The 26,441-nt window shown below is 41.5% G+C and overlaps 3 protein-coding genes across 4 annotated transcripts in view; 1 reads left to right on the forward strand and 2 right to left on the reverse strand.

Moving 5' to 3' along the window:
* The window catches only part of LOC117405124 (connector enhancer of kinase suppressor of ras 2), a 129,355-nt gene extending 114,016 nt beyond the window's left edge, over positions 1–15,339 (forward strand). The window contains exon 23 of the mRNA XM_059028073.1: positions 15,203–15,339. Coding sequence (XP_058884056.1) covers positions 15,203–15,244 — 42 coding nt within the window. The 3' untranslated portion in view covers positions 15,245–15,339. The remainder of the gene's footprint in view (positions 1–15,202) is intronic.
* On the reverse strand, positions 1,927–4,034 carry LOC117405126 (kelch-like protein 34). Its single transcript, XM_034007937.3, has one exon. The coding sequence runs from the start codon at positions 4,022–4,024 to the stop codon at positions 2,276–2,278; it is 1,749 nt and encodes a 582-aa protein (XP_033863828.3). The 5' UTR covers positions 4,025–4,034; the 3' UTR covers positions 1,927–2,275.
* LOC117972707 (small muscular protein-like) lies at positions 9,447–25,348 on the reverse strand. Of its 2 annotated transcripts, none has more exons than XM_059028074.1 (5): positions 25,247–25,348; positions 17,311–17,372; positions 15,165–15,251; positions 13,533–13,674; positions 9,447–11,164 (listed from the first exon to the last, which is right to left on the reverse strand). In XM_059028074.1, exons 2-4 carry the CDS (start codon positions 17,347–17,349, stop codon positions 13,540–13,542), a joined length of 261 nt encoding a protein of 86 aa, XP_058884057.1. In that variant the 5' UTR covers positions 17,350–17,372; positions 25,247–25,348; the 3' UTR covers positions 9,447–11,164; positions 13,533–13,539. The 2 variants fall into 2 exon arrangements, with proteins under 2 accessions (XP_058884057.1, XP_034778587.1); XM_034922696.2 differs by lacking the exon at positions 25,247–25,348 and adding an exon at positions 22,288–22,576.
* Positions 25,349–26,441: the final 1,093 nt, after the last annotated feature.

Genomic DNA, 26,441 nt, shown 5'->3' on the forward strand with positions numbered 1-26,441 from the left:
AAAAAAGCATAATACATTAAATAAGTTCATAATACATGAAATAGGAGCAGCAACACAGCAGCTAATAGCAGATATCAGGCTTAAAGAGCATATGTGACTCCTGTTGTGTGTCCTCATTCAAAGAGATACAGACCTGTATGTGCTGATTGTGTCCCTCTGTCTGTCTGTCACACTCCACATGGTGATCACGATCACTGCTTTGATTGTACTCCGGTATTCACCAGGCTTTTATGATACCCTCCTAGACTCCTGTAGACATTTCGGATTGCATCCGGCTGTAACCCGATGAACTCCTGATTTTTATACAGGTGTTTTTAATCTTTCAGGTACTGTGCGATTGTTATGCTCTTATGAGGACCCTCTGTATGGGGGTGCACTGGTTTCTCAATCATAATGACATTGCTCCGGTTCCATCCGGAGTAAATGTGATTTTGACCGAGGTGTCTCTCCCTGTCTGTGCTCTGTGTGAATACTGTATATTTCTGTTATTTGTACGTGTAAAGATGATGTAATTCTCCTGTGTAAACAGGGTTTAACTACATTAACCTTTAGAAGCTCTGAGATTATCACCTCTTTGCAAGGACCGTTCCAGGGCTGGTGGAATCTGCTTGTGCATGCTAGAAACACGGCATTGTGTTTTACAGTGCTGCTTATTAACCTCTACACGCACACAGGGTTAGAGTCATTTTAGTGCTGTGTTCTTTTCAGATACAAACAGGAACGTGATGCAGCAATTGAGGAATACGGCCATTCTAGTGTGATGTCATTCCACTGTTTCTCATTGACAGATACTGTATTTCGTGTCACAAATGAATCAGAGATGAACTCCCTACATTTTGTATATTTAATAACACAAGCACCGTGTTTTATTTCTAGTTTCCAGATATTGTGAGCATGATCTTTAATGTAAAGGACGTTTGTTTGGGGGGTTGGAAACTGGATCAGACAGTCACTTCTACAAGTACGCATGGTTTGTGTTGTTACTTCACTTTTAGCTTCAATCTGTCTCTAATTCCGTTCTGTTTTTGCCAACCATTGCTTGTTTAAACCCATGCAAAAGCACTAGAATAAGTGAGAAGAGAAGATTATACAGCACATAGTAACATTATTAATATAATACTGGACTCTTCATTTGTAGATGTCCATCCCTTAACACCCCCACCCAGACCAATATCAGCACTTACTTTGACACTTGCATAGTCTTAGGCCCTTTTGTTTTTTAACATCTCAGTTCAAACCTGTTTCCCTTGCAGAAAAACACTAGCATGGCTTTTAACAATGACAACAAAGATCAAGGTACAAACACCTCAACACAAACACCTATACCTTGTGTTTCCCTATACCTTTTTTTTTATTGGTCCTTCTTTAAACGAGCGACACCTCTCCTCATTACAACACTGCTGATTGCAGGGTTCTGTTGTGAACGCTCTCCCACAACGATCCAGTATAAAACCAAATGGGATCCTTTTCCATCGTTGTCCTGCTCAGATATACAGTGAGGCGGGGCTGAACCAGTATGCAAGTATCTAGGCTGCGACAGTACTCTTCGCTATCCATTCGGGAAACCTTTCCAATCAGAAATGAAGAATTCAGCTTCATCTTCTCTGTTAGAAAAGTGCCTTTGAGACTCCAGGTGGCGAGCATGAGCACTGGAAATGTGAGTGATCATTCTGCACCACCATCCCTGCACCAAGCAAACATTTCTCTCACACCATGTGACACCTGACAGATCATCAGGTCCAGTGCTTCTGCTGGTTCGGTTTCCTTTCTCTATGGTTTTAACAGCAATGTGTCTTTTTGGTTACCATAAGTTATGGTGTGTGGTTTCTTTCTTTTTTCTTTTTTTGCATGTGTTTTATTTACTTGTGTAAATTGCTTTAACGCAGTGCTAAACAAGGCTTTAAAATGCATGTCTTCTCATTAGCACTAGCAATATTACTGTATCTGTGGTGCTTGTATTTTCAATTAGGAATATGCAGATATTTCAAAGACAACACTATACACCTGTATGAAAATACTTTCCCTAATTGCTTCAGGTGTTGTAGGTCAAACTCTACTGCAATGATCTAGCTCCAATCAGACTATGTGACCTACAGCACAGCCACCAGGATGCAGCAGTTGATCTCTAGCATTGTCTGTGAAATATTTGCATACCTACACAAGTGAAAAACCAAAAGATGCTCTGCACGATCGAAAGACCAGTAATAATGTGAATGAAGCTAATACCAGGTCAATAAACTGGTTAGCACTCCTTTCAGAAAGTGTGCAATGTCCTTTAAGCATGTGGCACCTCTAGAAGCTGCAGCACAGCACACTGCAATCCATAGAGAGGGCAGGGCAGTTTACAAACTTCTTTCCAGCTATCGCGGTCCACATCGTATTCAATAACGTTCTGGGTAGCCACTTCTTGAGAGTTGTGCCACTTCTTTCCACCAATCATTAACACGCTGCTGTCAATGACAGCCATGCCATAGCAAAACCGATCGTACAGCACTGGGCGTAACCTTGTCCACTGATTCTCCACTGGGTCGTAACGTTCTATGTCACAAAAGGGTTCGTACATTCCTAAAAAGGCAAAGATCTTTTCCTTCATTGTCGCCATCTGGTGCCCGAAGCGTGCAATTGACATGGCTGCTCGTTTCTTCCACAGCCCGTCAAGTAGATTGAAACTGTACACCTCTTTGCTGCTCTCCATGTGATTTTCATGCATGCCACCGGATATGTAAATGGTGTCCTTGTACACGGTGCAGGCATGGCCATGCATTTTTTGCGGAAGGTCTCTGACTTTCTCCCATTTGTCTGTGTTAATGTCGTAGACCTCCACTGAAGAATGCAAAGAATTGATCCCACGACTACCACCAATGGCAAATATGTTGTCCTCTACTATGCAGCAGGAAAATCTTGCCCTTTTTTCGATCATCCCTGCAGTCTCCAACCATCTGTTAAACCTTGGATCGTATCGACAGACCTGGTTAGTGACCAGCGTGGTAGCCAGCTTCTCATTGTCGTTAACCTGGACGACCTCGCCTCCCAGCACGTACAGAAAATTCCTGACCACACAAACACAGTGGTTCTGAACTTTCCTTTTGAGGTCTGTGATGGCTCTGAATGTCTTGAAGTATGGATTAAAAGCCAGAACCTCACCTACAAGCCCGTCTCTCAGGGTTCCTCCCCCGACCAGAATGATCTGCCTCCTCTGGGTCCGCAGGGTGCTTTGTGTGCACTGGTTCAGGGGTTGCTGGTGGCTCAAGGAATGGTAGCGCATTGCATTTAAAACCAGGCTCTTTATGTAGGCGGTCTGCAGCACCTCATTCTGGGAGTAAAGGTTTGTAAGCTCTTCCACCGGGATGAGACCATACCTAATTTTGCCAAGTAACAGATTGTTGTGAACGACGGAGAGCGGATTGTTCTTCAGCCACTCCAGCACCAGAACAAGTAGCTGGAGCTCTGTGACTCTGGGCATGTCATCCGAACCCACAACCGCCATCATGGACTCCGGGTTCAAGTCGAGCTGTGTTTCAGAGTCCGAGCTGCACTGGGGCAGCCTGCACAGGTTGCGGCTGATGTATCTGTTTGCGGCAGAGAGTGCATCGCGAAGGCCGAACCTGGAAGCAACATTGGCGAAAAAGCAACAGTTCTCCAGGCTTAGGTTGTTGGTGATGTACTGGCCGCAGAGCCCGATGGCTTCAGTGACCTGCAGGTAGCTGGCTGCCTCCAAGGTGTCCTCTAAAGTCTCGGGAGAAAGGGACAGCCAGGAGGTGTAGATGAAATCAAGCACATGATGGAGCCCAGTAGAGGACACGACCTGCAGGTGGATCACGCTGGCCTTGGACTCCCTCGTGTAATCCTTAAAGAGCACTCGAAAATAATCACTGGAGCAAGCAAGGAGACTTCGGTGTGCAGGGAACTCTGTGCCATCAGCAACAAGCACGATATCGAACAGTAACTGCTCTTCTCTTAATCTCTGGTACTGCGTCAGTACAGTCTCTCCATGTGTTCTGCTAACCACCAGAAAATAACTCATGATGCATTGCTTATCCCCGTAGCGTTGCAGAAAACAGCAGCAAAGCTGAATCACAAAAAATCCAAGAAAGCGTCAGCCTCACAAGGCTACAGGCATTTAAAACTTTAACGGGCTATTTTCAGATAATCAGCTCTCTCCCCATCTCCTAGTTGTTTTTTTTTTATTACTGATCCATGGTGTGACTCACCAGCTCAGCGGGACTAGATGAATGACCCATTTGGAGGTCACAAAGCGCAGTTTGTCAATGTCAAGCAAAGGACTCTGTCTTGAGGACTGGCAACAGGCTGCCAGTGTTTCATGATCTTGATCCGCTGTTGTTTAACTGTGATCTCGCATGTTTGCTGTCCTGGGAGTGCAGATGCACTGGGGTGAGGCATGGTTACACCAGTGCCCTTTTATTACTCCTTCCGAGAGTATCAGCCAATGATCAGATCAACACTCTAGGGATGAGAGCAGTGGTTGAACTCGCCCACAGCAAATATCATCATTAGTCACGTCTAAATTTTGACCCGCCTGTCTGCTTTCCAGCCTGATGTTTTGGTATCCGTGTAGTCCACAGCTACAGAAATAGAACACAAAACAGAGGGAGGATTAGCGGGCTACTCAGACTGAAGAATTTGAGCAGCGTGATACAGCATCTGACACTGGAGCTTCCAGAGAACGCTGGATAACGATGTGTCCTGGTTTATTAACCTGATGAATTTGCACAGACGGCAGGCAGGTGATGGTTGTTGCTTCTCCAGGCTTTCAGAACAGCTCTAAGTATTACATTAATTATCCTCTCCTAATGCAAGTTGGCTTTATTTTTTGTTTTATAGACCTTGAAAGCAGAGTAAATGGATCTGACCAGGGACTGCATTTAGGTGTGCAACATCAATGAGCAAACTAGAATTTGTTTTAGGAATTAAACATCTTTAATAAAGCATGTTGGAATATTTCTTCTTTAAATATCTTGGTAAAGATGTGTTGTTTGATATGATCACCAGTTTGCACGAGTTTTGCTTGAGTTAAGCCATTGTCACGTTGAAAGTACAAACAGTAACAATACAATGCCATACTGTCATATTGTGTTTGTTGAGATGTGGGTTTCTTTATCCTCTCAAACATTACACTGTTACTCCAATACACGTCCCATGCATCTAAATTTAACCCACAAACATGCAGAGCTACATGTCAGAGGACTTTTCATTTAATGTAGTTTGAAATCGGGTGAAGGGAATACACCAGAACTGGGGGTGCATCCCTTGTAAAGGTTTCCCATAGTAAAAGCATAGCAAAGTGTATATCAAGCACAGTGCAAACATGTTCAAGCATAGGTAAGCATTGTAAAGAACCGTGAGGTATGGTAAAGCACATTAATAAACCTGGCTAACCGGGATAAACTATGGTAAATTTGCATTTTGTTTTTTTTGCATTTTGTTTTTTACTATGCTTTTAGCATACGTGCTTCACGCTGTTTTTACCATGGGATACTGCAGTACAATCTTACTGTATAAAGGAACTTTCTCAGGATGTGATAAAAGTATGTGATCTTTTTAACAGTAGATTATATTTGTCTTATTTAATGACCTTATCCGACACACACCTACCTGTTAAAGGGGAAGTCTTGGTCCTTATGGAGTCCCCCCGCCAGACCCCATGAATTTCAAACCCTTTTGTCATTAGAATGGCACATGCAGAGTGATGCTAAATGTTATTTTCCTTTAAGATTCTGTACCCCTTTATCACATAGAGTTGCAAAGCAGAGTTCCTCCGAGAGGCACATTGACAGACCCTGCATGTCTGGGATCACTGAGTAAAACCTGTCTGCACTGCACATGCTTGTGTTGTCTTCCGCTTGCTGCTGTGCGTCTCTTCCATTTCGCTGCATGTTTACCACGAGCAGCTTAATGAAATGTAGTTAAGACTATTAAACTGTTTGCATTTCGCTGCGCTCGTTTGGTTTTCTTTCACAGCATTATGAACCTCTCCGGGATTGCATTTCAAATCGTGTGAGGAAAAAATAATAAAATCCACCTAACTGCAATTTATCTGTCATTAATGGTGGTAAAATAAACTTCAAATAGAATAGATCTCTTTTCTGCCTTTGTGTGCAATGTGATCTGCCGTGTCCCTGCGTTGAGCTCCTTGTGCAGTAGTACCACCTAATGCTTTATTTTGAGCAGATTGGGCTGCTTTTATGAATCAAGAGTTTTAACAGCCCTCATTCCATGAGGGGAGCTGGAAGATGGAACTTTACACTGACATTTCAGAGTGTTTATTGGTGAGTGACATCAGCTCAGTTATTTAGGACAGACACAGCCTTGCCCTTGAGGTAGGCTTTTCTACTACATTCTACTAAACCTGAGCATAGAACTAAATTTACATGCAGCTGCTTCACAGGCTCTGTGTCCTGATATACTTTTGATAAGGTATCATCAAAATTCAAAACTATGACCTTAACCCTGTCAGTCGTGAATCGTTTTTGCCGAGCTGAAGAAGGAACTCCATTGAGTATACATGAGAACAGGATATAAAAATATTGTTTACATATATTTCTACTCTACCTCAGATTGGGACCCATGAGGTTCCAACAATAAGGCAAGGATAAGGTTAATATAGGACTGATCCTTATACAGCAATGGAAAACTATTGCCCCTAGGGCCAGTGAAGTGACCGACTGGGTTATAATTGTCCAACGTTGGTTACATCTGCTGCCCAGGGACCATTTGCTTTCCACTAACAGACAATAAATGTACAGTCCCTATCTGTTTGTTTTTCCCCAATCCATTCATGTGCAAAGTTCTGCAATCAAATAAAGATTTAACAAGGACAATGTTCTGTTGTTTATAGTGTTAATACGTCTTCTAACATACTGTAATTGCTACCCACAGACATGCTTATTTCTACTGAGAGATCTTTGTGTGCAATTTGTTTAAACCATTATGAACAGATATTAACATTGTCTCTTAAAAAGCCTATCCAAAAATATATATATATATTTTTTTAAAGATCTTGCTATTGAGGCAGGAATAATTCATCTTGGAATGCTGTCTATGAACCAAACAAATCCTGTTTCAAATGGCTATGTGTTGTAGGACCATTTCAATACCATGAATGCTGATACAAGATCATTCATTCTGTGCATGTGCAACAGGGCAGAGGCAGGTTGACACTGCACTGCAAGCGAGCATCCTAACCACAATGCAAAAGAGCCAGGCTCGTCTGCATTAACACCCTAACCACAATGCAAAAGAACCGGGCTCGTCTGCATTAACACCCTAACCACAATGCAAAAGAGCCGGGCTCGTCTGCATTAACACCCTAACCACAATGCAAAAGAACCGGGCTCGTCTGCATTAACACCCTAACCACAATGCAAAAGAGCCGGGCTCGTCTGCATTAACACCCTAACCACAATGCAAAAGAGCCGGGCTCGTCTGCATTAACACCCTAACCACAATGCAAAAGAACCGGGCTCGTCTGCATTAACACCCTAACCACAATGCAAAAGAGCCAGGCTCGTCTGCATTAACACCCTAACCACAATGCAAAAGAACCAGGCTCGTCTGCATTAACACCCTAACCACAATGCAAAAGAGCCGGGCTCGTCTGCATTAACACCCTAACCACAATGCAAAAGAACCGGGCTCGTCTGCATTAACACCCTAACCACAATGCAAAAGAGCCGGGCTCGTCTGCATTAACACCCTAACCACAATGCAAAAGAACCGGGCTCGTCTGCATTAACACCCTAACCACAATGCAAAAGAACCAGGCTCGTCTGCATTAACACCCTAACCACAATGCAAAAGAACCAGGCTCGTCTGCATTAACCTCATCTCAGCGACAGCAGACAGGACAGAATCCGTAACGACAGTGGCCTTTACACATGCGCACTGAAGTTCCTGTGATTTAAACAGGTCATTTCATGTGTCTGGCTCTCGCTATGTTAGACGGATGGGGGTGACTTAGCCTAAAAGTTTTGAAGAATCTCCAGCCGTGTTCATGTGACTCTTGCTTCCTTGCTTCTTTGTAACAGTAGGAGGACTTGGTTCTCATGAGCGCTGGGTCAGATTGCTGCCTGGCATGTATCACTTTCACTGCTTTTAGGACATTTAAAAAATAAACACAGGAGGATCTGACAAGGGCTCTGGCTGTGCTCTTCCCAGAACTACCAGGTGCTGCCCATTTCCTAGCAAACACTCCCTGAGTGTTTACAACAACAGGATTGTCCTGATCACACCTTTCAAACTGACTGTCATGTTTATAGTGTTAAGAGGATGCTAACCAAATAAAATCCACCCAACCTCCTTTTAGCTTCATTGACATTATCACTGCCCCCCCCCCCCTTTAAAGGACTACTAACCAAATACAATCTCTTATCCTGCTTCATTAGCTTTATTGACATTATCACATGCCTGCCTTTTTATTTGGAAGGAAAAAAAACTTGGAAGCATTAGAAACCAATGCGTGGTATGTTCAGTACTTATACCAGGGAATCGGGCAGCTGAGTGCTGAAAGTACTGCCAACATATTCAAAGCATACCGCGTGATCCTTGTAAGTCAAGCGTGAGTCATCCAGCACAAAATGGGACAGTAGCACCCAGCTCTCGTGTCCCAGACTCGGCGGCCGGTTTTGTTTTAATAAACAAGTTCATTTTAGTGTTCTGAACCTGTGAAGGGGTTCAGGAGGAGCGAATCCGTGTTATACTGCAGATCAGAAGGCTCGGAGACGTATCATATGGTCCTTCTGAAGTATCCCATTCACTGGGTTTGAAAGCACTGCAAGGGCAATCTGTAGCCTTAGGTGCACATTGTTTATATTGATGTTGTGTTTCAAGCATGCAATACGTTTAAAGTGACTTTTTTGTTCAAGTTTGTATTGTAGGACTCTCTAAACAAACACGGTTGGAGAGCTCTGCTGTACAGTCAATATCAGGCCAAAAAGCCCTCCTGCCGCTCTCATTGATTGGCTACACAACATAATGAAGCCTTCTTATTGGTCCAGGCACATTTGCCTGCTACTTGGTTCCGTCAAGGGGCTGTTTTTATGCAAAAGACAGAAAGCATGAGAGATCACATTATTTGTTATGCATTTATTAATGAAGTGAGTTTAACTAGGATGTTTTTAATAGAATGAAATGAGCATATATTCAAATGAGCTGCAGACACATTCATTTTTTTTGTAAAATAATTTTATTTTCCATAGACACAGTGCCATTACAGATTCAATGCTGCTGTCCCTCGGTCCTTGATCAGTAGGCATGTTGTAAACAGGTTACAAAGGACACTTTCAAAGGCAGCCTTTAATATATAAACAAACAGGAACCAGAGTCCTTCACCTGGCTTCAGATAGGGGGCGCACCACATACACTTCCAAACTCATTTTTATACTGCTAAATATTCAATATGCCAAGCAAAAGCATGGGAAGGATCAGAGTTGTTTTTTTTTTTTTTTTGCTTTTTGCTTGTTAATACCTCTAGTGCACTGGCTTCTAACACTCTTGTCTGGTTCAAATGGGCACGTGGCTGTTTTGAGATGGTTGCCAAACCTGAGGTGCTGAAATGTTGATACTTTCTACTTGGAAAGTATGGGCCTCTGAGTTTAGGGGTGATCCTGAGATGGCCATGGATTGGTGGTTGGTGTAAAAATGCTCCAATAAAAAGCTATGGATTATGTTGGTGTAAACGAATATTGGTTCCCCCAATATTTGCTCCCACCAGCGAACATTTCCTCCCCCTTATATATTACTCCATAACAGAATACAAAAAAGAGAGAGTAAAGAATAGGGGTGTGCAGAAACACGTACTCGCAGTTACCTTTAAGAAGTATTTATCGGCAGGTATTCAATAACTCCATTCAGTAATCTGTTAATTTCAAAACAAAAAAAAAAGCTGTCCTTCCCTCACCTTTACAATTGAGTACCACTCAAAGGCAATTCACTTCCGCAGTAAAAGCCGCTTGGAAGCGAATTTTTCTCTCATCCGGGGTGCTGACATTTGTACTGCCATAAACTGACAAAATCAACACATTCATGAATGGATTTATTGAATACTTAACGATAAGTACTTCAATTATGAGTACAAGTGCAAGTTTCTGCACACCCCTAGTAACAAATTAAAAGTTAACAAAGTTAAGGCATCGCCAGGGAAATGCACATGGCACAGCAGGAAACGGAAACAGAATAAAACACTTTCAAATGTCAACACGTACACGTAGAGCAGTAAACCCTCCAGGAGCACAATCAAACATTCAAAAGATTAACAACTCGCCAGCATTTACAATGAAATCTGCAATCCAGCAAAACCAGCAGAGTACAGAAGAGTTTGACAAATAGTGATATGTGGGGCCGGGGTGAAGGAACCACACTGGAGGGACAGCTCCTGCAATTGATGCTGCAGCCCTGCAGCTGAAGGACTGAACTACTGTCTGTAATTACCCAGTCTGCTGGAGCTGAACACACAAGGCACCAAGTTTCTATTGCGATTAATGTACATACAGTAACAGGTATTGCTGTTCGCCATAATCACTGACATATAGAGTAGTTATAAGCGGCTAGTTTCTGTCAGTCTTGCTTAATAACATTGGCTGCATATTAAATGCACTGGATTCAAAGAAATTAGAAATTGATGGATCGTCTCAAACGCCCACATCCTGCACACACTGATTGAAATCCAAGGGGGTTAAGAGAGACCATATACAGTAGGTTACTAATTTCTGCATTTGATGTGAATTATTCAAAAGCACTGATGATACAACTTACAAAAAACAATCCAAGAAAGTTTTTGGTGCCCCAAGCTTCAGCACTTAATGTATGAGGTTCACACAGGGTTCCCCTCCACTATTTACTGTAAACTGAAACACTTGTAAGATTTGGGTTGTTTAGGGTGGTGAGGTTATAGACTGGCTGGCCACTTGTCCACCTTTTGTAACAGATTGAGACCAATGAGCTGCATTTTTACTAGAAGACTGTTGGCGTGAGAGGGCTGGGCTGAGCATGCTGGGAAAAACACATTTAATTGATATGATTTTAAAAAAAGTCCACACCACCACATACAGTATCCATTACAAGAGATGAATTCATCTTTTAAAAAAACATTTACAAAATGCTTATAGAATGAATGTGTGTTCTTGCTGTGGGCCTTCTTCCACTGTTCCTGTTAGGAGAGAACACAAAGTACACGGTCAGAACAATGCAGTAAATTACAACCATACTGACTGCACACGTTCTAAACAGCGTACTATTGAATTATTATATACCCCCGCTATACTGTATTTAATGGGTGTTCATACAATCCTGTCATCTGTACCAGGGGTGTCCAATCACGGTCCTGGAGGGCTAGTCCACCCCAGGTTTAACAGGTTACAATAGCAGAACTACTTCAGGGTCGGGATGGAGGTTTAATTGGTTCAATTAAACAATGTAGAACAGGGTTGGAACAAAGACCAGGAGTGGAAGGGGTAGCATTGGACACGCCTGGTCTATGCAATGGCTTGTGTCGTAAAGTAGAAAGAACAGGGCTTATTTTCAGAGCATTTACCCTGGACTTAACTCTTCTTGTTGTAAAAACTGGCATACAGTTTTGGAGTTTGCATGTATAGATGAACACTCTGGATGTGAGATCATGGCTTTCAGAAGCATCAGCAGGGACTTGAGTTTCTACAGGTACTATTGGGAGTTCAGCAATGGTCTGTGCTGTGGAGGATTGATTGTATTTTAGCCTGCAGATTATTTCAGCTTTGTGTGCCTTTTTGAGTATTACTGCAGCCTGCAGCTGAAGCTTCTCTGCATGCAACCAAGGAAGAAGCCCTCTACTGCCACCTCCTGAAGAATGAAGGAAATTACCTTATATTCAGGGATGCAGTTGTTTAATCAGAAGTATAAACAGGGGTGGAAATAAGACTCCTATTGCATAGCAGTTTCACCCATTCCCGGTTTTATTTGGAGCTTGATTAGCCTCAATGTATAAGTAACAAGCTCAGGTGTGTCTTATTAAACTCATAATAAAACCAGGACTGGACCACACCTGTTATGCAATGGGAGTCTTATTTCCATACCTGACAAAACTTGGTTCCAGCTTTAAATTGCTCACAAAAATAACCGTCATGCAATTCTGAGCCTCCTCCTGTAGTTTTCAGGCTATAATAATGAGCTGGTGTTTGTGCTTTTGTAGCAGGTTAACCCCGGCACCATGCGGAAATGTAAATGAATTCTCCTCCATGTGATTTGTTCCAAAGAAACATGGAATGAATGTGGGTAATTCAATCCACCTGAATTAACAGGGGGTGGAATTCAACATGAATGTCAGAGGAAGTGCAGAAGATATCCAGGTGGTATTCCTGTGGGATTCAGCCGGAAATCATTAGGGACTTGCGTCCATTATTTTAAAGTGTTAACCACATTTCCTTCAGTTTTATGGATGTCTTCCAGAGCCTGCCGGTCATCAGTATGGACCTCTTATCTGACAGCTCTGTGTCTGACTGCCCTAACAGACAAGGCCTGTTATCTATCAGGGACTGGAATGCCAGCTGCTGAGCGGATTTATCCTATCACACTTGTGATGCCTGTCGGAGCTTCAGTTGAAGCAAGCTTAGCTAGCCTGTACCGATGGAATGGAGACAGGCTAGCTTGCAGTGTGTTCTGATTTCCCCTGCTGCACGTCTCTGCAGACTTTGTGGATCTCCTAGTAAATCCTACAAACAGCCTTGCCTGGATGAAAATGTTACAAAGCCAGATGAATAAAGCGTGGCTCTAAAGCACATGAAGCCCGTGTGCAGCCGGGGTCTGATGTCTTTTTGGCAGCTTTTCTAATTCAGAAGCTCTCAGGTGGCTGTCTAGCTATTACCATCCCATTAGGTGGCACTTCATCAAGGCAGCTTTCATTAGTTTTTTGTTCTCGTACGTCTCTGACACATTTATTTGACAACTCTGAGGTTCGCCAAGCTAAACAGATCAAGCTGCGCCGCGTAAGGGTTTGGCGTGTCACTATACAAAACCATTGCTTTGACAGATTGCTGGGAAATCTTTTTTGCGGATTCTTATTAATTAGAGGATTGATGACTTCATTAAAAAGAAAAGGAACATCACCCGTAGCAGGATAAAAATAATAATAAAAAAGCGCTAAAGCAATCCTATGAGGAATAGGGCCTGAAGGTTTCTGTCTTTGGATTTCATTTTAATTCTTTTTTTTTTTTTTTATGGTATTGGCGCGCCCCAGGGGAAACATGGTGGGAATGCTGATTGGCTGAACAGGATGGAGGTGCTAGGGGAAGGCTGGTGCAATAATAACTTGAGCATAGCTAGTTATGGAGTGAGAATACACGATACGTGACAGCTTCCCACATTGTAGATAATGCCGCTCAGTCAGAGAATTAAGAATTAAACAAAGGGTGCTAAGACTGAGGATGCCTGCCTCTTCAAAACACTGCAGGGCCCCCCACAACGCCTCTCTCTCCTCAAGCGGGCCGGCAAGACCCGGCAGCATAACGGTGCGTCTGAACGCCTGTGTGTGTGCAGCGCATTACCTTCCTGCTATTCATCCACTTTGGTGACCAGTTTGAGCTCGCTTTTCACGTTGCGGATCTCAGAGAGGTCTACAGTCGGCCCGGGGCCTTTCTTAGCACCCGGCAGCTGCGGCTTCTTCTCTTCCTCTGTTACAGAGGCGCTCTGTCAGGACAAAGTGAGAGGGGCAGGTGATGAGTGCTGGCCGAGGCCTTCCATACCTCTTAACCCTTTCAGTCCCGGCAGGACCTCAAGGTCCCGTCTTATCTTAGCGCCGCATGTTGCTCCTAAAGTACTGACGGGACTTCTTTAAAACCCATTTACCAAAATATAAGTAAAAAAAAAAGTTTTGTCTTGTTCTCATGCATTCAGTAAAGGAATTCCTTTTTGAATTCTATATAACCCCTTCTATTGTGCCGAGAACCTGTAGGTTAACGGAAATTCAGGTTTTTTCCTATTGTTGTCAGCGTTGTAGATCCACTGCTGCACCCTGGTACGTTTTCTGTAGGTCACATGGTCTGATTATATGATAGTGCCCGTCGATGAAGGCTGTACTGTGTGGTAGTGGACCACGACTGGAGTTATGCGTCCAGAGTCGAAGACGAAGGCGCTAACGAAAGCCAAGGTCAACTACCACACGGTAGAGCCTTCATCGACAAAGCACTATCGCTATTAGAAAACGATTTTTCTCATCATTAAAAAAACACTTTAAAACCTAGATTTACCTTGAACTTGTAATGAATTGCCAGGTACCCTTCCTCTGAGAAAGGATTTAGGAAAATGTTCCCAAAGGATCACACATATAATTAGAGAGAAATCTCTCTTACTACTCTGGTACTGCTGCTTCTCTCCCTGCTCTGTGGGTAAAGGCGACAGACTAAATACTTAGTCACTACCACTGTCAAGCAAGCCCCTACTAGCTCTGTATGTACTAACATGGTCATTCCTTGTTTATGTTGCCTGGTTAGTAAAGAAGGGTCACCATGTTTTACTTGATGAAATGCATCTTGAACTGTATATATCAAATGCTAAGCTTGTGAGTTTAAATGTCAGTGTGTAGCTCTGTTGTACCCAGCCGTGTTGTATCATTTAAAGAATGCTGTGCTGGTAGAGAGCCTATCTGTGCTGAAGGGAGAACAGGTTCAGGTCTATGAGGCATGCAGCTCTTTGCTCACCATACAGTATAAGGAGATAGAGGGAGAGAGAGAGAACACTGTGTGAGTGGCTTTTAGGATTAGCTGTTCTTGTACTGCTGTGTTTTACCCAGAATTTATTTAAACCAAAAATGTGTAATATTGCGGAATATTAACCTATCATGAACAATGTTTTATTTCAAAATACCATCCGATACATACACTAGTAAATGCCGTTACCAGCGGTCAACCGACACTTAGGGAGAAATGAGATGTGCTGGAATGTTCTGAAGTCTGGCATTTTGATTGTCTGAGAGTGACCTCATGGTTTGTAATTTAAACACTGCTGTGCACACAGAAGTGGCAGGAAACAATGTGTCTATAGAAAAAACAAATAAAATAATGAAATAAAGCTCTGTTCATCTTTTCTCAGTTACCCATAACCTCGTTGCCACATGGCAGGGTTCCGGTGTTAAACAGCTGGTGATTTCAATGTTATCTCAATATTATGTGGCTGCTCACCTCCTCGATGTTGACTGAATCATCTCTTCTCTTCACAGGATGTCCAGCTCCGGGACGGAAAGCCCCCATCGGGATATTGATGTTCGCCTGCAACGGGGAGCAGAGGACAGCAGAGCAGGATCATGAGCGCCAGCACTGACTAGACAAGGCTGTATGAGAAAGGGGCTGCCTGCTCCACACTGTGGGAGCCACACTGCAGTCAGCACTGACTAGACAAGGCTGTATGAGAAAGGGGGCTGCCTGCTCCACACTGTGGGAGCCATACTGCAGCTCCCTCACAGCCTGCAGGAACTCAGCTAATATACAGAAAAATCTCAGCTCAATCTTAAGTTTTGAACCTCCAGAGCATAACGGTACAAACATTTGAACACTTACTATCTGCTTGTTCTGAGAGCAGTGATTCCTAAAGCACCTCGTACTACAGTTTCTTTCAACTTGCTATTTTATAATCAGCTGTATTGTTTTAACTTTCAAGCTACTTAGTTAACACTTCGCAAGCCTTGTTGTGTATTACCAGTTAGGATTTGATAATTAATTAAATAAAGCTGTGGGGGAGCTTGTGCCTCTAATGTGCTTTTCAGCCTTCCACTCTTTTCTTTCTGGACTGCATAGCAAACCCTATTTGCATACCTGAGTTACTTGGGAACAAAAATGCAAATAAGGTGAACTTCTGTCATGCATGTCACTGTTAATGAAGAAGACCAGCCATACAGGAGCTTAGGAAGCCCCCAGTAGTTATGATCTGTGTGCATTACAGCATGTAATCCTTTAGCACTTACTGCAGTTACAGCACATGCTTACCATAGCCTACGGGAGGGGGAGCAGGGTGTTTATTAATAGTGAATGAAGTTTGTTTGGAAGGTGAGGAAGGTTTGATCTGCAGTGTATCCAAAGTGTTCTGCAAGCGTTGTGCACGTTTGTAATTCTGTTCATTGTTTAGCTGATTCGCTCCTTGCTTGTGACAAGTTAATTTGATTGCATTTGTGAGTTTATCTAGTAGTGGTATCCTGATCAACCTTCAAATTGGAAACGGACACCTATTTTAGAAGATATTGCACATATGAAAATGGATATAGAGTATAATTTGTTAAGCTGCAAAATTACAGAACAGTGTCTATTTTTGTATGCATTGTATTTATTATTCAGAAGTGATTTCAATACTTTGAAACTAAAATGCTCTTATTTGTAAGGTAACGCAAACTAGTATGGAGCGCTGACACAAATACAGTCCTGTTTCACTGCCGTGGCGTTTTCCGTTGTCTGAAAAACAAGAACATATTGTGTGAAACCATGACACTGGTATGCAGTATATGTTATGTGTACATTAACAGACTGTATAAAAGATTTTAACATGTTGCTGTAAATAAAATGGTAACATGAACATGTTTTTGTGTTCAGTTGTAAAAAAAAAACCTTTCAATGAATAAATGGTTTCCTGTTTAAACTTCTTTTTTCAATACACCAGTTCCGGCTGTGTTGTTTGAAACATGTCTCTGCGTCGCTGTGACTGACTTACTGAGATTTCTTCACTTGTGTTCCTTTATGAAAGGGTCCCAAGATGGTAAATATGCGCTGTCACGTTGCGTTCTTTATACAATGCATTTACTATAGTTTACCATGGTTTGCCATGGCTTATGTATGTTTTACAATACCACTCGGTGTTTTACAATGCTACACTTTTATAAAGGCAGTTAGATGTCAGTTCAGTGCGTTTTTTTAATCTTGAAAAGGTATCTTGAAGATGGTCCTTATGCTCTCCAGAGCCAACCACTGTTCTGATCGATGCATTCAACATAGCATCACTGAAGCTATAGGGCTCTACCAACATGCAAATTGCCATATTTTAAACAAGAACTTATTTTCTTTAAATGAGAAAAACAGCTGTTCATTTTACAATATTCAAGGTCTCTTCTGCAATCTCTATATCATTACATTAATATGGAGTTTCCTCTTTTATTTAAATTAATTAATAAAAGTCTGGATAATTCAAGCACCCCGTTATGTATCTAACACTACATTTTCTGTGTCTTTATGGTAGTTAGAATAATAACTGTTTTTATTTTTAAAAATACCCCAATTACATTTTTTTTCTGAATTTCATTTTACCTACCGCATATCACATCTTGGCAGTATATGAATATCTTACCTGTATGGCTCGGACATTTGAAGAGGGCTGTTTGGACATTTTTCACTGGGAAGTCCCGAGTCCTGAAAGAAAATGAGACAAGAGGTAGAACCATTGAGTGCAGAGCAGAGCCGGACAGGACTCAGCATTACACAGTGTTAACTGGGTCAGCGCAGGCCCATTGTTCACCCGCTTCATTGACACAGATAGGCTTTCAGGGTCCATTTCAGAGTTGCTTAGCTACTTCTGTCAGGCTGTTGAGAAAAGGGGATCGCATGAGCTACCTGAATCATTCATAGGCAATAATGGTGATACGTCAGGTATTAGCAGTGACATAAGGGTTTCAAATGACAATGCTATGAATGGGATAGGCGATGCGTTGCCATTGTGACCCTTAACAAAGCACAAAGCATACAGCTGACCACAGCATCTATTAGGAGAACTTGCCAGGCGTGGTGCACCAAATAACGTTCATTGGACACATTTTCCATGTGTCTGCCAGTCAGTGCTTTCATGTTCTGTCCATTTACCAGCACGGTAAGTAAGCAAGGGCTCCAGGGCTAACCACGCCACCAGCCTTGTGGGAATGCCCAGTGGGCCGGTGGAAGTGCATTATCCAGCAGCAGGACAAAGAGACTTGTGGCCACTGCTGCAGCACAGTTAGTAGAGAGAAACTGACTTCATTAATAAGCCTTCAAGCAAATGTACGAGAGAAAGGCCGGGCAAACTTGGTCAGCGTGTTTTCAGTCAGACAGCAACCCGGTTACTGTTAGCATGTTATTGCAGCCAGCACAGTGTTACTGTTAGCATGTTATTGCAGCCAGCACAGTGTTACTGTTAGCGTGTTATTGCAGCCAGCACAGTGTTACTGTTAGCATGTTATTGCAGCCAGCACAGTGTTACTGTTAGCGTGTTATTGCAGCCAGCACAGTGTTACTGTTAGCATGTTATTGCAGCCAGCACAGTGTTACTGTTAGCGTGTTATTGCAGCCAGCACAGTGTTACTGTTAGCATGTTATTGCAGCCAGCACAGTGTTACTGTTAGCATGTTATTGCAGCCAGCACAGTGTTACTGTTAGCATGTTATTGCAGCCAGCACAGTGTTACTGTTAGCGTGTTATTGCAGCCAGCACAGTGCTACTGTTAGAACAAGTGCAGAAGTCCTCCCAGAATGCTCTTCCGTCCTGCCAACAAAACAAAAAAGAGCCACATTTTCAAAGCGTTTACTCAGGTCTTTAATTAACTCCTATTTTTTTAACAAGGTAAAACATTTATAAATTCCCCTAAACCTACAGGTGTTTTTTTTCTCATTGTGTAACATTTTCAACACAGTTAATTAAAGAGGTAATGCTTTCAAAATATGGCCCAAAATAATTCTGACTGACACACAAAGACCACTTACATGCTTTACATTGGTCATTGCCAGTAAAAGGAAGCTGTTTTGTTTTGAAACCCACGGTGTATAAACAGATTTAGAACAATAATGGAGCAATGTTTGTGGTTTTATCTAGTTATAGCTGAAAAGAAAATACACTGGATAGTGAACAAATTAAAAAGCTGTCATTCTGTCCCTTGGTGGAACACCAGGGCATTTTTGTAATTAAGCCATTAACCAAGTGTTCATTAGTATCTTTTTAATTTGTTTGTCAAACTGCCCTCAATTGAAATGTGTATTATTATTATTATTATTATTATTATTATTATTATTATTATTATTATTATTATTATTATTATTATTATTAGCTTAGCTGTATCTCTAGTGCCGAGCCTGGAGTCTGGGGTATATCGCTTGGTTAAAGCACTTCCTGTCTAGGTTACAGAACACAATCCTCCCACTGCGTCTGCTTGTTCTGCAGCTTGTGTTGGCTGCCCCAGCTTGAGATAGCTCAGATTCCAGTCCTCTTGTGAAAGGCTCCACTTCTAAAGTGCTGTATATGTCTCCAGAGCTGTAGACTTGACATTTTCCCTGGCAGCTGCTGCCTATCCCTAGAATTCAATTTGAATGATGGCGCTGCTACCCTTTTATAGGTTTAGGCAGTAGATATAAAAACGATGAGAAATGTGCACAGTTGTTTAATGCTAACAGTTATCTTGATCTCAGCTGTCTGTTTTTAAAGCTTCTATACGGACAGCAGTGCCATAATTATAATGTTATTCTAGGGCACATTTTACAAAGGTTCAGTTGTACAGTATACATAAATAAGGACACTGAAGAAGGCATTAGCCGAAATGTTTGTATAATTTACCTAAACCACACTCGTTTCCATACTCCGTACTGATACGAACATGTATCGTGTACAACATGCATGTTTTGTTTTTGCCTATAATTAGCACAGTTGTGCTTTGTTTTGGAAAATAAGGTACGCAGAAACACTGTGGGTAGCTCTTTGTATCTGACAAATCTCCCTGGATACATCTTCAAATGTTTTGCAAGCCATGCTTTGGAGGAAATAAAACAGAATATCATTGGGTTGGGGTTGGGTTAGGGTTGGATGTACATATAACAGAAGTTTTGGGTATACTGGTACTGGTACATTCCTGACACTATTTTATAATACATGTATGAAAGCAACATTGTTAAATACATGTTATTAATATATAGAGTTTCACCCTCCCAATCACAGTGTATATATACATGCTAGCACAGTCTACCTATACTGCAGCTACATGTAGTTAATGCTCCTGTATTTTGAAGTATTTATAATGTTTTTTCTTTAAATTCATCAACACACTTTTTATTCACTTGAGACATGGGTTAATACTTTGTGAATTGGGCCAAAAGTTCCAACCAATGTGAATGCCTCCTCATTAAAGATGCATGCTGTGGATTGTATTGTATTGTATTGATTAACAGAACCTACTGCAGAGTTGGGCTGAAGTGCATTTAAATGTAAATGCCAACACTTGTAAATCATACAAATACAAATACAAATGTGTGCACCTCAGTTTCATTTAAATACGAATGCAAACGAAACTGAGACTGCACACATGCAAATGCGAATGCATTTGATAAGATTGTTCAAATGCATTTGTCAAAATGTATACTGAAACTCCTCCGCAGTAATTGCAAACATTTAAGCATGTAATTAGTTATTTGTTCTAAAATGACTTCAAACACTTGACGTATTTATAGCTGCCTTTTCTACAAATACTTTCCAGTTTGGCTCGAAAGTGTTTATTCATTTATGTATCGTCTCCTTTGTCTTTTGTGTTTATCCTAGTTATCTAAAAAAAAAAAAAAGACAGGGTGTGAGAGCAAAGAGCGCTGCTATAAATAATCTCGGAGGGTGAGAAGGGATGTGCAGCTGTCAACACTGGCTCTACCCTCCAACACATACCTGCACTACCGGCCAGAGACAGTGGTGGCGCTTGTCCCACAGTGGCCCCATGCAAAGGGCCCCTTTACCCTATTCTTACTAAATACTGCGCTACGAGCGCCGCCCAAGGGAGGGGGGGGCGGCTTAGGTCGGCCAGGGTGTCCTCGGCTCACCGCACACCAGCAACCCCTGTAGACTGGCCGGGCGCCTGCGGGCTTGCCTGTAAACTGCCCAGAGCTGCATTGTCCTCCAACTCTGTAGCTCTGGGTTGGCTGTTAGCGGTCAGCTGACGGCACACGTTTTGGAGGACAGCGTGTGTTCGTCTTCACCGCTCCCGAGTCAGTGCAGAGGTGGTAGCAGTGAGCTGAGCCTAAATACAATTGACCATTTCAAATTGGGAGAAAAACTAGGTAAATTCAATTGGCGACTACTAAATAAAAAAATAAAAAATAAACCGCTACTAGCCAGAGAGATGTTTGATCATACTTTCCATTTATTCAAATAGCATGTAAAGAGTGGGCAGACTCAAAAACAAGATTATTTCAGTATGAATGTTATCAGATCCCAAAGAGCTTCCTCCACCTGCTTCCCCCACATGCAAAACCGACTGAGGCAGATGTTCACTTCAGCCCTATGCGAAGGTATCAGCCCAACACAATGTAGTAAAACTGAACTTAAGCGTTTAATAACTTTAAAATCAAGCATGGCTAATTGCAGAAATAATTGTTTATTTATTTATTTATTTATTTTCATTGCATGAACAGGTTTTCTATGGTAGTTTTCACTGTATGTCAGTGTGAAAAAATCCTATATTTTCAATTTTATATTCACTGTGGTCCTCCCATTCCCCCATAGCCCAAGTGTGCATTATTGAAAACATATCCATTAGCCTCCTGGGGGCCAGGTATCTGAACCTCTGCCTGAAACAGAGTTTTTGTTCTCGCAGCAGTCTGAGTGTAATGTGTTTAATGGACTATACAATGTATAGAGCTCGTCAGGAATTCCAGGGAAGGTGAGGAATTCAGTTCAGCAGTACATCATGGACTGCAGTACTGGAAAGCTGGAGGTCACTTTACAGTATAGTCAAAATGTCAAGCAGCATTTTAAACTATACATACAGGGCTAATGTAGTATGGCTAATAATAATCTATTAACTAAATCACAGATGTGATCAACAAATTATATTTGATTATTGTTATTGTTAGTGTTATTGTTATTGTTATTGTTATTTATTCGGCAGCCGTATTTATCCAAGACGACTTACAGATATTACAGCGCAGTACAGTGCTACAATACAAGATTAATATTTAGATACAGTATAGTTTACAGTAAGTGCAATAATACTATAGACTACAACATGAAATAGGATACAACAATTTAGGACAAGTTATAACTACAATGACATTATTTATATATTTTTTGTTATAAGTTAAGTGCTATTTTTGTAGCCTTTTTATACAATAAGATATTTGTGATATTTTTTTCATGATGAATCATTTTTAGAAGAATAAAACTCAATTAAAGATCAAAAGAAGTGCCTATATGTGTGGTATGCAGCTCTCAGTTTCACGTAGAGGTATGTTGCTTTATATTTGCAACAGATAAGCATACAGCATGACGGCATTCAAATACTATGTAGATTCAATGCCATCCTTAGACAGGTTCCAGTCTCTCAGCCTACCTTATAACCAGATGTGTGCAGCTGTGTATCTTCTGTGGAAGCCACAGATCTGGAAAAGCAGAAATCTACTTGCTGAGCTGCCTGTAATCCGGTACTTGGGTAGCTGTGGTGCTGGGAGCTTTCTTAGAGCGAAAGGGACAAAGTCAGTTTGGAAGCTACTTGCTAAGGGATTCCAGTCATAACTCACATTTGTTATCCCTAAAAATAGCCTCTGATCCATCCAGGGGCCTGTTTTCCATGTAAAGAGACGGAGCGGGTTCAGTTCAAGCAGGCAGAGGGAGGGAAGGAGGAATGGGGCTGAGTATCAGTTAATAAAGTGTGACTCAAGACTATCCACTCTGAAGACAGATTGAATGTTGCACTCAGATTTGCACACATGCTATTCTTGTAACTTGTTTAAATAGATTCAAACTCCAAAGGTCAAGACTGTTGTGAGGCCCTGTCAATTCTTTTTCAGGTCACACTCTATAAAGGCATTAGCCAAAACGTTTGTCTGCTTGACTTGGTTTCTTTTAACATGTGTTTTTCTTTTCACTGTTGTTGTCTGTGTTTTAATAAATTGCTATTAATACGTTGATGCATCATTTAAAAACAATAACTTGCAGTCAGCTTTTCCCCCATTTGCATCCCTCATCCACACAATACCTGATTTTTAATATCCTCTGATTAAGATAAGTTGAAAATGCCCTTCATTTCAGTTAAATCAGCTTAAAGTTTCGCTTAGAGTTAACCTTGTCAACTCCTTATATATTCTGAAGACTCCAATCAAGTCTCCCCTAATTATCCTTGCACAAGGCTGAATGAACTCCTTTACCTTCATAAGAGTTACAAGAACACATGAAGCAGATGCAATTACAGAAACCTTACCATATTAACACCAAGCCTTTTCTTTACTGCAACCCTTAACCTTTGCCAGGAGATTCAAACTAGAAGGGGCCTATTAATGCAGCAGCTGCACTTGAATGACTTTAAATACCTGCAAGGTAGGCCAGGCCAGCATCACTAACACAGTCTAGTAGGGAGTCACTGATCAGAGACGGAATGCTCTGTCTGCTGTGATGAGAGAATCAGGCTCTATATGCAGAGCAGACAGACACGACTGAATTACTCAAGCCAGTCAGCTTCAGGGTACAGTTCATTACACATGACCCAAGACTAACACAGTGCCTGGAATCACACACACACTGCAGTTCATTACACAAGACTAACACAGTGCCTGGAATAACACACACACTACAGTTCATTATACAAGACTAACACAGTGCCTGGAATCACACACACACTGCAGTTCATTATACAAGACTAACACAGTGCCTGGAATCACACACACACTACAGTTCATTACACAAGACTAACACAGTGCCTGGAATCACACACACTAGGACATTTCAATATTTCACAGTTCCTATTCATAAAAATTGTGATAAGAGAAACAACATTTGAACCTTAAACAAACCCAAATACCCAAGCTAATCATGCAAATGCATAGGTTTAAATAAAAAAAACTGCTGTTTGACCTGCTTTACTGATTACATCAAGCATCACGCGACCTTACTACCTTAACACGGCATTAAAACATGTATTATAACCTGTTTGTACGCACTTACCTGTGTCAAGCTAAACAAACACTGCCATTTGAGTCATGCTGGGTGTTCTTCCAAAGTGTGCCTTCACAAGACATCAGCTTATCCTTGTTCTGTCTGTCAGGCTAATAAGACTTCCTGTCCTGGCTTATTAAAAAGAATAGCTGACCTAATTCAAAACCATAGAGGAATAGCTGGGGGTTGCAATAAATCACTGGGTCTGAAATTAATATTGAGTGTTAGAGAAAGATGAGTGCTCGCTTTAATAGGGTTTAGACATTGCTTTGCATTCCAGATAAACAAAGCCACATGTTTCTTTGTTTATGGTCAATGCCTAATTCAACCTTCAAAAAGCAATATAGTTGCGTCCGGCTCATAACTAGGAATACTATTTAGGGTAACACTTTACATTAAGTGTCTCTAATTGCTGTGAATTTTATATGGTAGCTACTTAGTAAATACATGTGTTCTTATACATAATTATGATGTTATTATGCAGAGTTACAATGCACTTGATGTGTCAATCTTTGTGCACTGTATGACCCTAACCCAAACCCTTTTCTGATGCAATTGTGTACTTACATATATCATGCAAAGATTTACACATCATGTACATTCTAACAATGCACAATAACATTGTAATTATGTGTAAGTGCACATGTATTTATTAAGTAGCTGCTATGCAAATACACAGTAATTAGAGGCACTTAATATAAAGTGTTTGCCTAATTAGTTACTATTCTAGACTGTAGTTATCATGCAAAGCAGCTGGTGTTCTTTTCTGATTGTTCTGTTTGAAATAATAGACCCCACAGTAACACAGTTATTAGCAATATCATAACGTGGTGCTCCCGGGATCAATCCTCAGGAATCGAGCCAGCATGTTATCTCCTTCCCATCTCTTTATTAGGGTATGGGATTAAACCAATGCACTGCCCACTCCTGACATGCTGTACATGTGCATCGAGTCTGTTTGACACCCTGTTCATCTGGAAAGTGGAAAACTGGAATCAAGCAAGCAAGATACGTTTAGGCTCTCTCAAGCAGTCTCAAGACGTCTCAATCCGTAACACTAACATGGATTTGAACCCATGTCAAACAAATGAATACAGCACAGACGGGAGCACACGCTTTGAAAATATGCCATATTTTCATATATTCAATGAAAACTCCTGCAAGCTGACAGACCAAAGAAGTGAATGGCCCACTGCAGCCCCTCCCTTATAAAAGTTAACCACAGTAAATGTGCATGGTAATTATGCTTTACCATGCGTTCGCTGCACTTTATTCCACGTTGCTTTGCTTTCACTATGGTAATCTTGTGTAAGCGCTGCCCCTATCTCAGCAGAGTTTAATAAATGCATAGCTTCACATACCCGATTGTAAAGGCAAGCTCTAGTCCTCTTCAGGCTCCAGCTGGACACTCTTAACCTGCTGTCAACTCCTAATGCTGGATAGCAGTGCACACAGCTCACTCCTCAATAGGCAAATGGATAACACAGCAGACCGTGGTTTTGCTTTCTATTGTATATGCAAACAAGATGTGTGGTTTTATTTAGCTTACTCCATTGGTTGGTAAACTGTACTGTACCTGTTTTGAGCACGCTCCTCAAGTGAGCCTGATCTCCAGTTGTGTTATGTAAAAGTGAAACCCTCTGACGCATGCACGGTACAGCATTACAACCTGAGGCCAGATAATGAGGTGTGCAGATCAGATGGTACCCCTGGTTCTTTTCTATTGAAAGTAATGATTCCATTGTTTCTGCTGGATATTGAAAGGCTTTATTGGAAACTCAAGCTGCTGCTTGAGTTTGATTTCAAATCTTTTCAATCTGTAATGCAAATATACATCTATTACAATGCATCCATTGGTGTTGTATTCCCAAATACAAACTTCTACCTGCTAAATTAAGCTGCCATTTACAACTCTCTTAAACTCATTTTAGGGGATACAATATGAATGTTGTTTTTGAGTGATCAGAGATATCTTACCAAATGAATTGTTATGGGTGTAAAGGATCAGAGTTATCCTAACTAATTCATTCTATTTTGTTTGGATTTACTTTTTATCATGTCTGTCTCAGTCATCACACCCTGGAGAGTTTTTAAAACTCAGAGGTTTAAAGCAGCCCCCAAACAGAGCTCTCAGAATCATGTCTAACCTCCAAGTAAATCTGGTGCACCAGGCTGTGACTGTTACCCTACCCCGACCTGTAACACACTGCCCCTAGTGGAAGTAATAAATACCACATAGAGCTAACTGCCTATTCCAGCAGAAAGGGTCCTGAGAAGGACTCCTCGAGTCGGATTGTGAGAAAGGGAGTCTTGCTGCTGAAATAGTTACATAGAAAGAGTGGCTTAATTGCGACCCAAGCAGAAACAGCCATGCAGTGCACACATCATCCGATATTAATCAGGATTGTGTAAAGTATCCCTCATTATAAACAAACACTTGTGTGTGATACTAACAAACAGGAATAGCTGACATAACCAAGGATTGCATTCTGTACTATAAGGCACATGTCACACATTTAAATTCTTTGTAATAGATTCACAGTTTTTATTTTTTGG

Source organism: Acipenser ruthenus, chromosome 8 (assembly GCF_902713425.1).
Source record: "Acipenser ruthenus chromosome 8, fAciRut3.2 maternal haplotype, whole genome shotgun sequence".
Lineage (NCBI taxonomy): Eukaryota > Metazoa > Chordata > Actinopteri > Acipenseriformes > Acipenseridae > Acipenser > Acipenser ruthenus.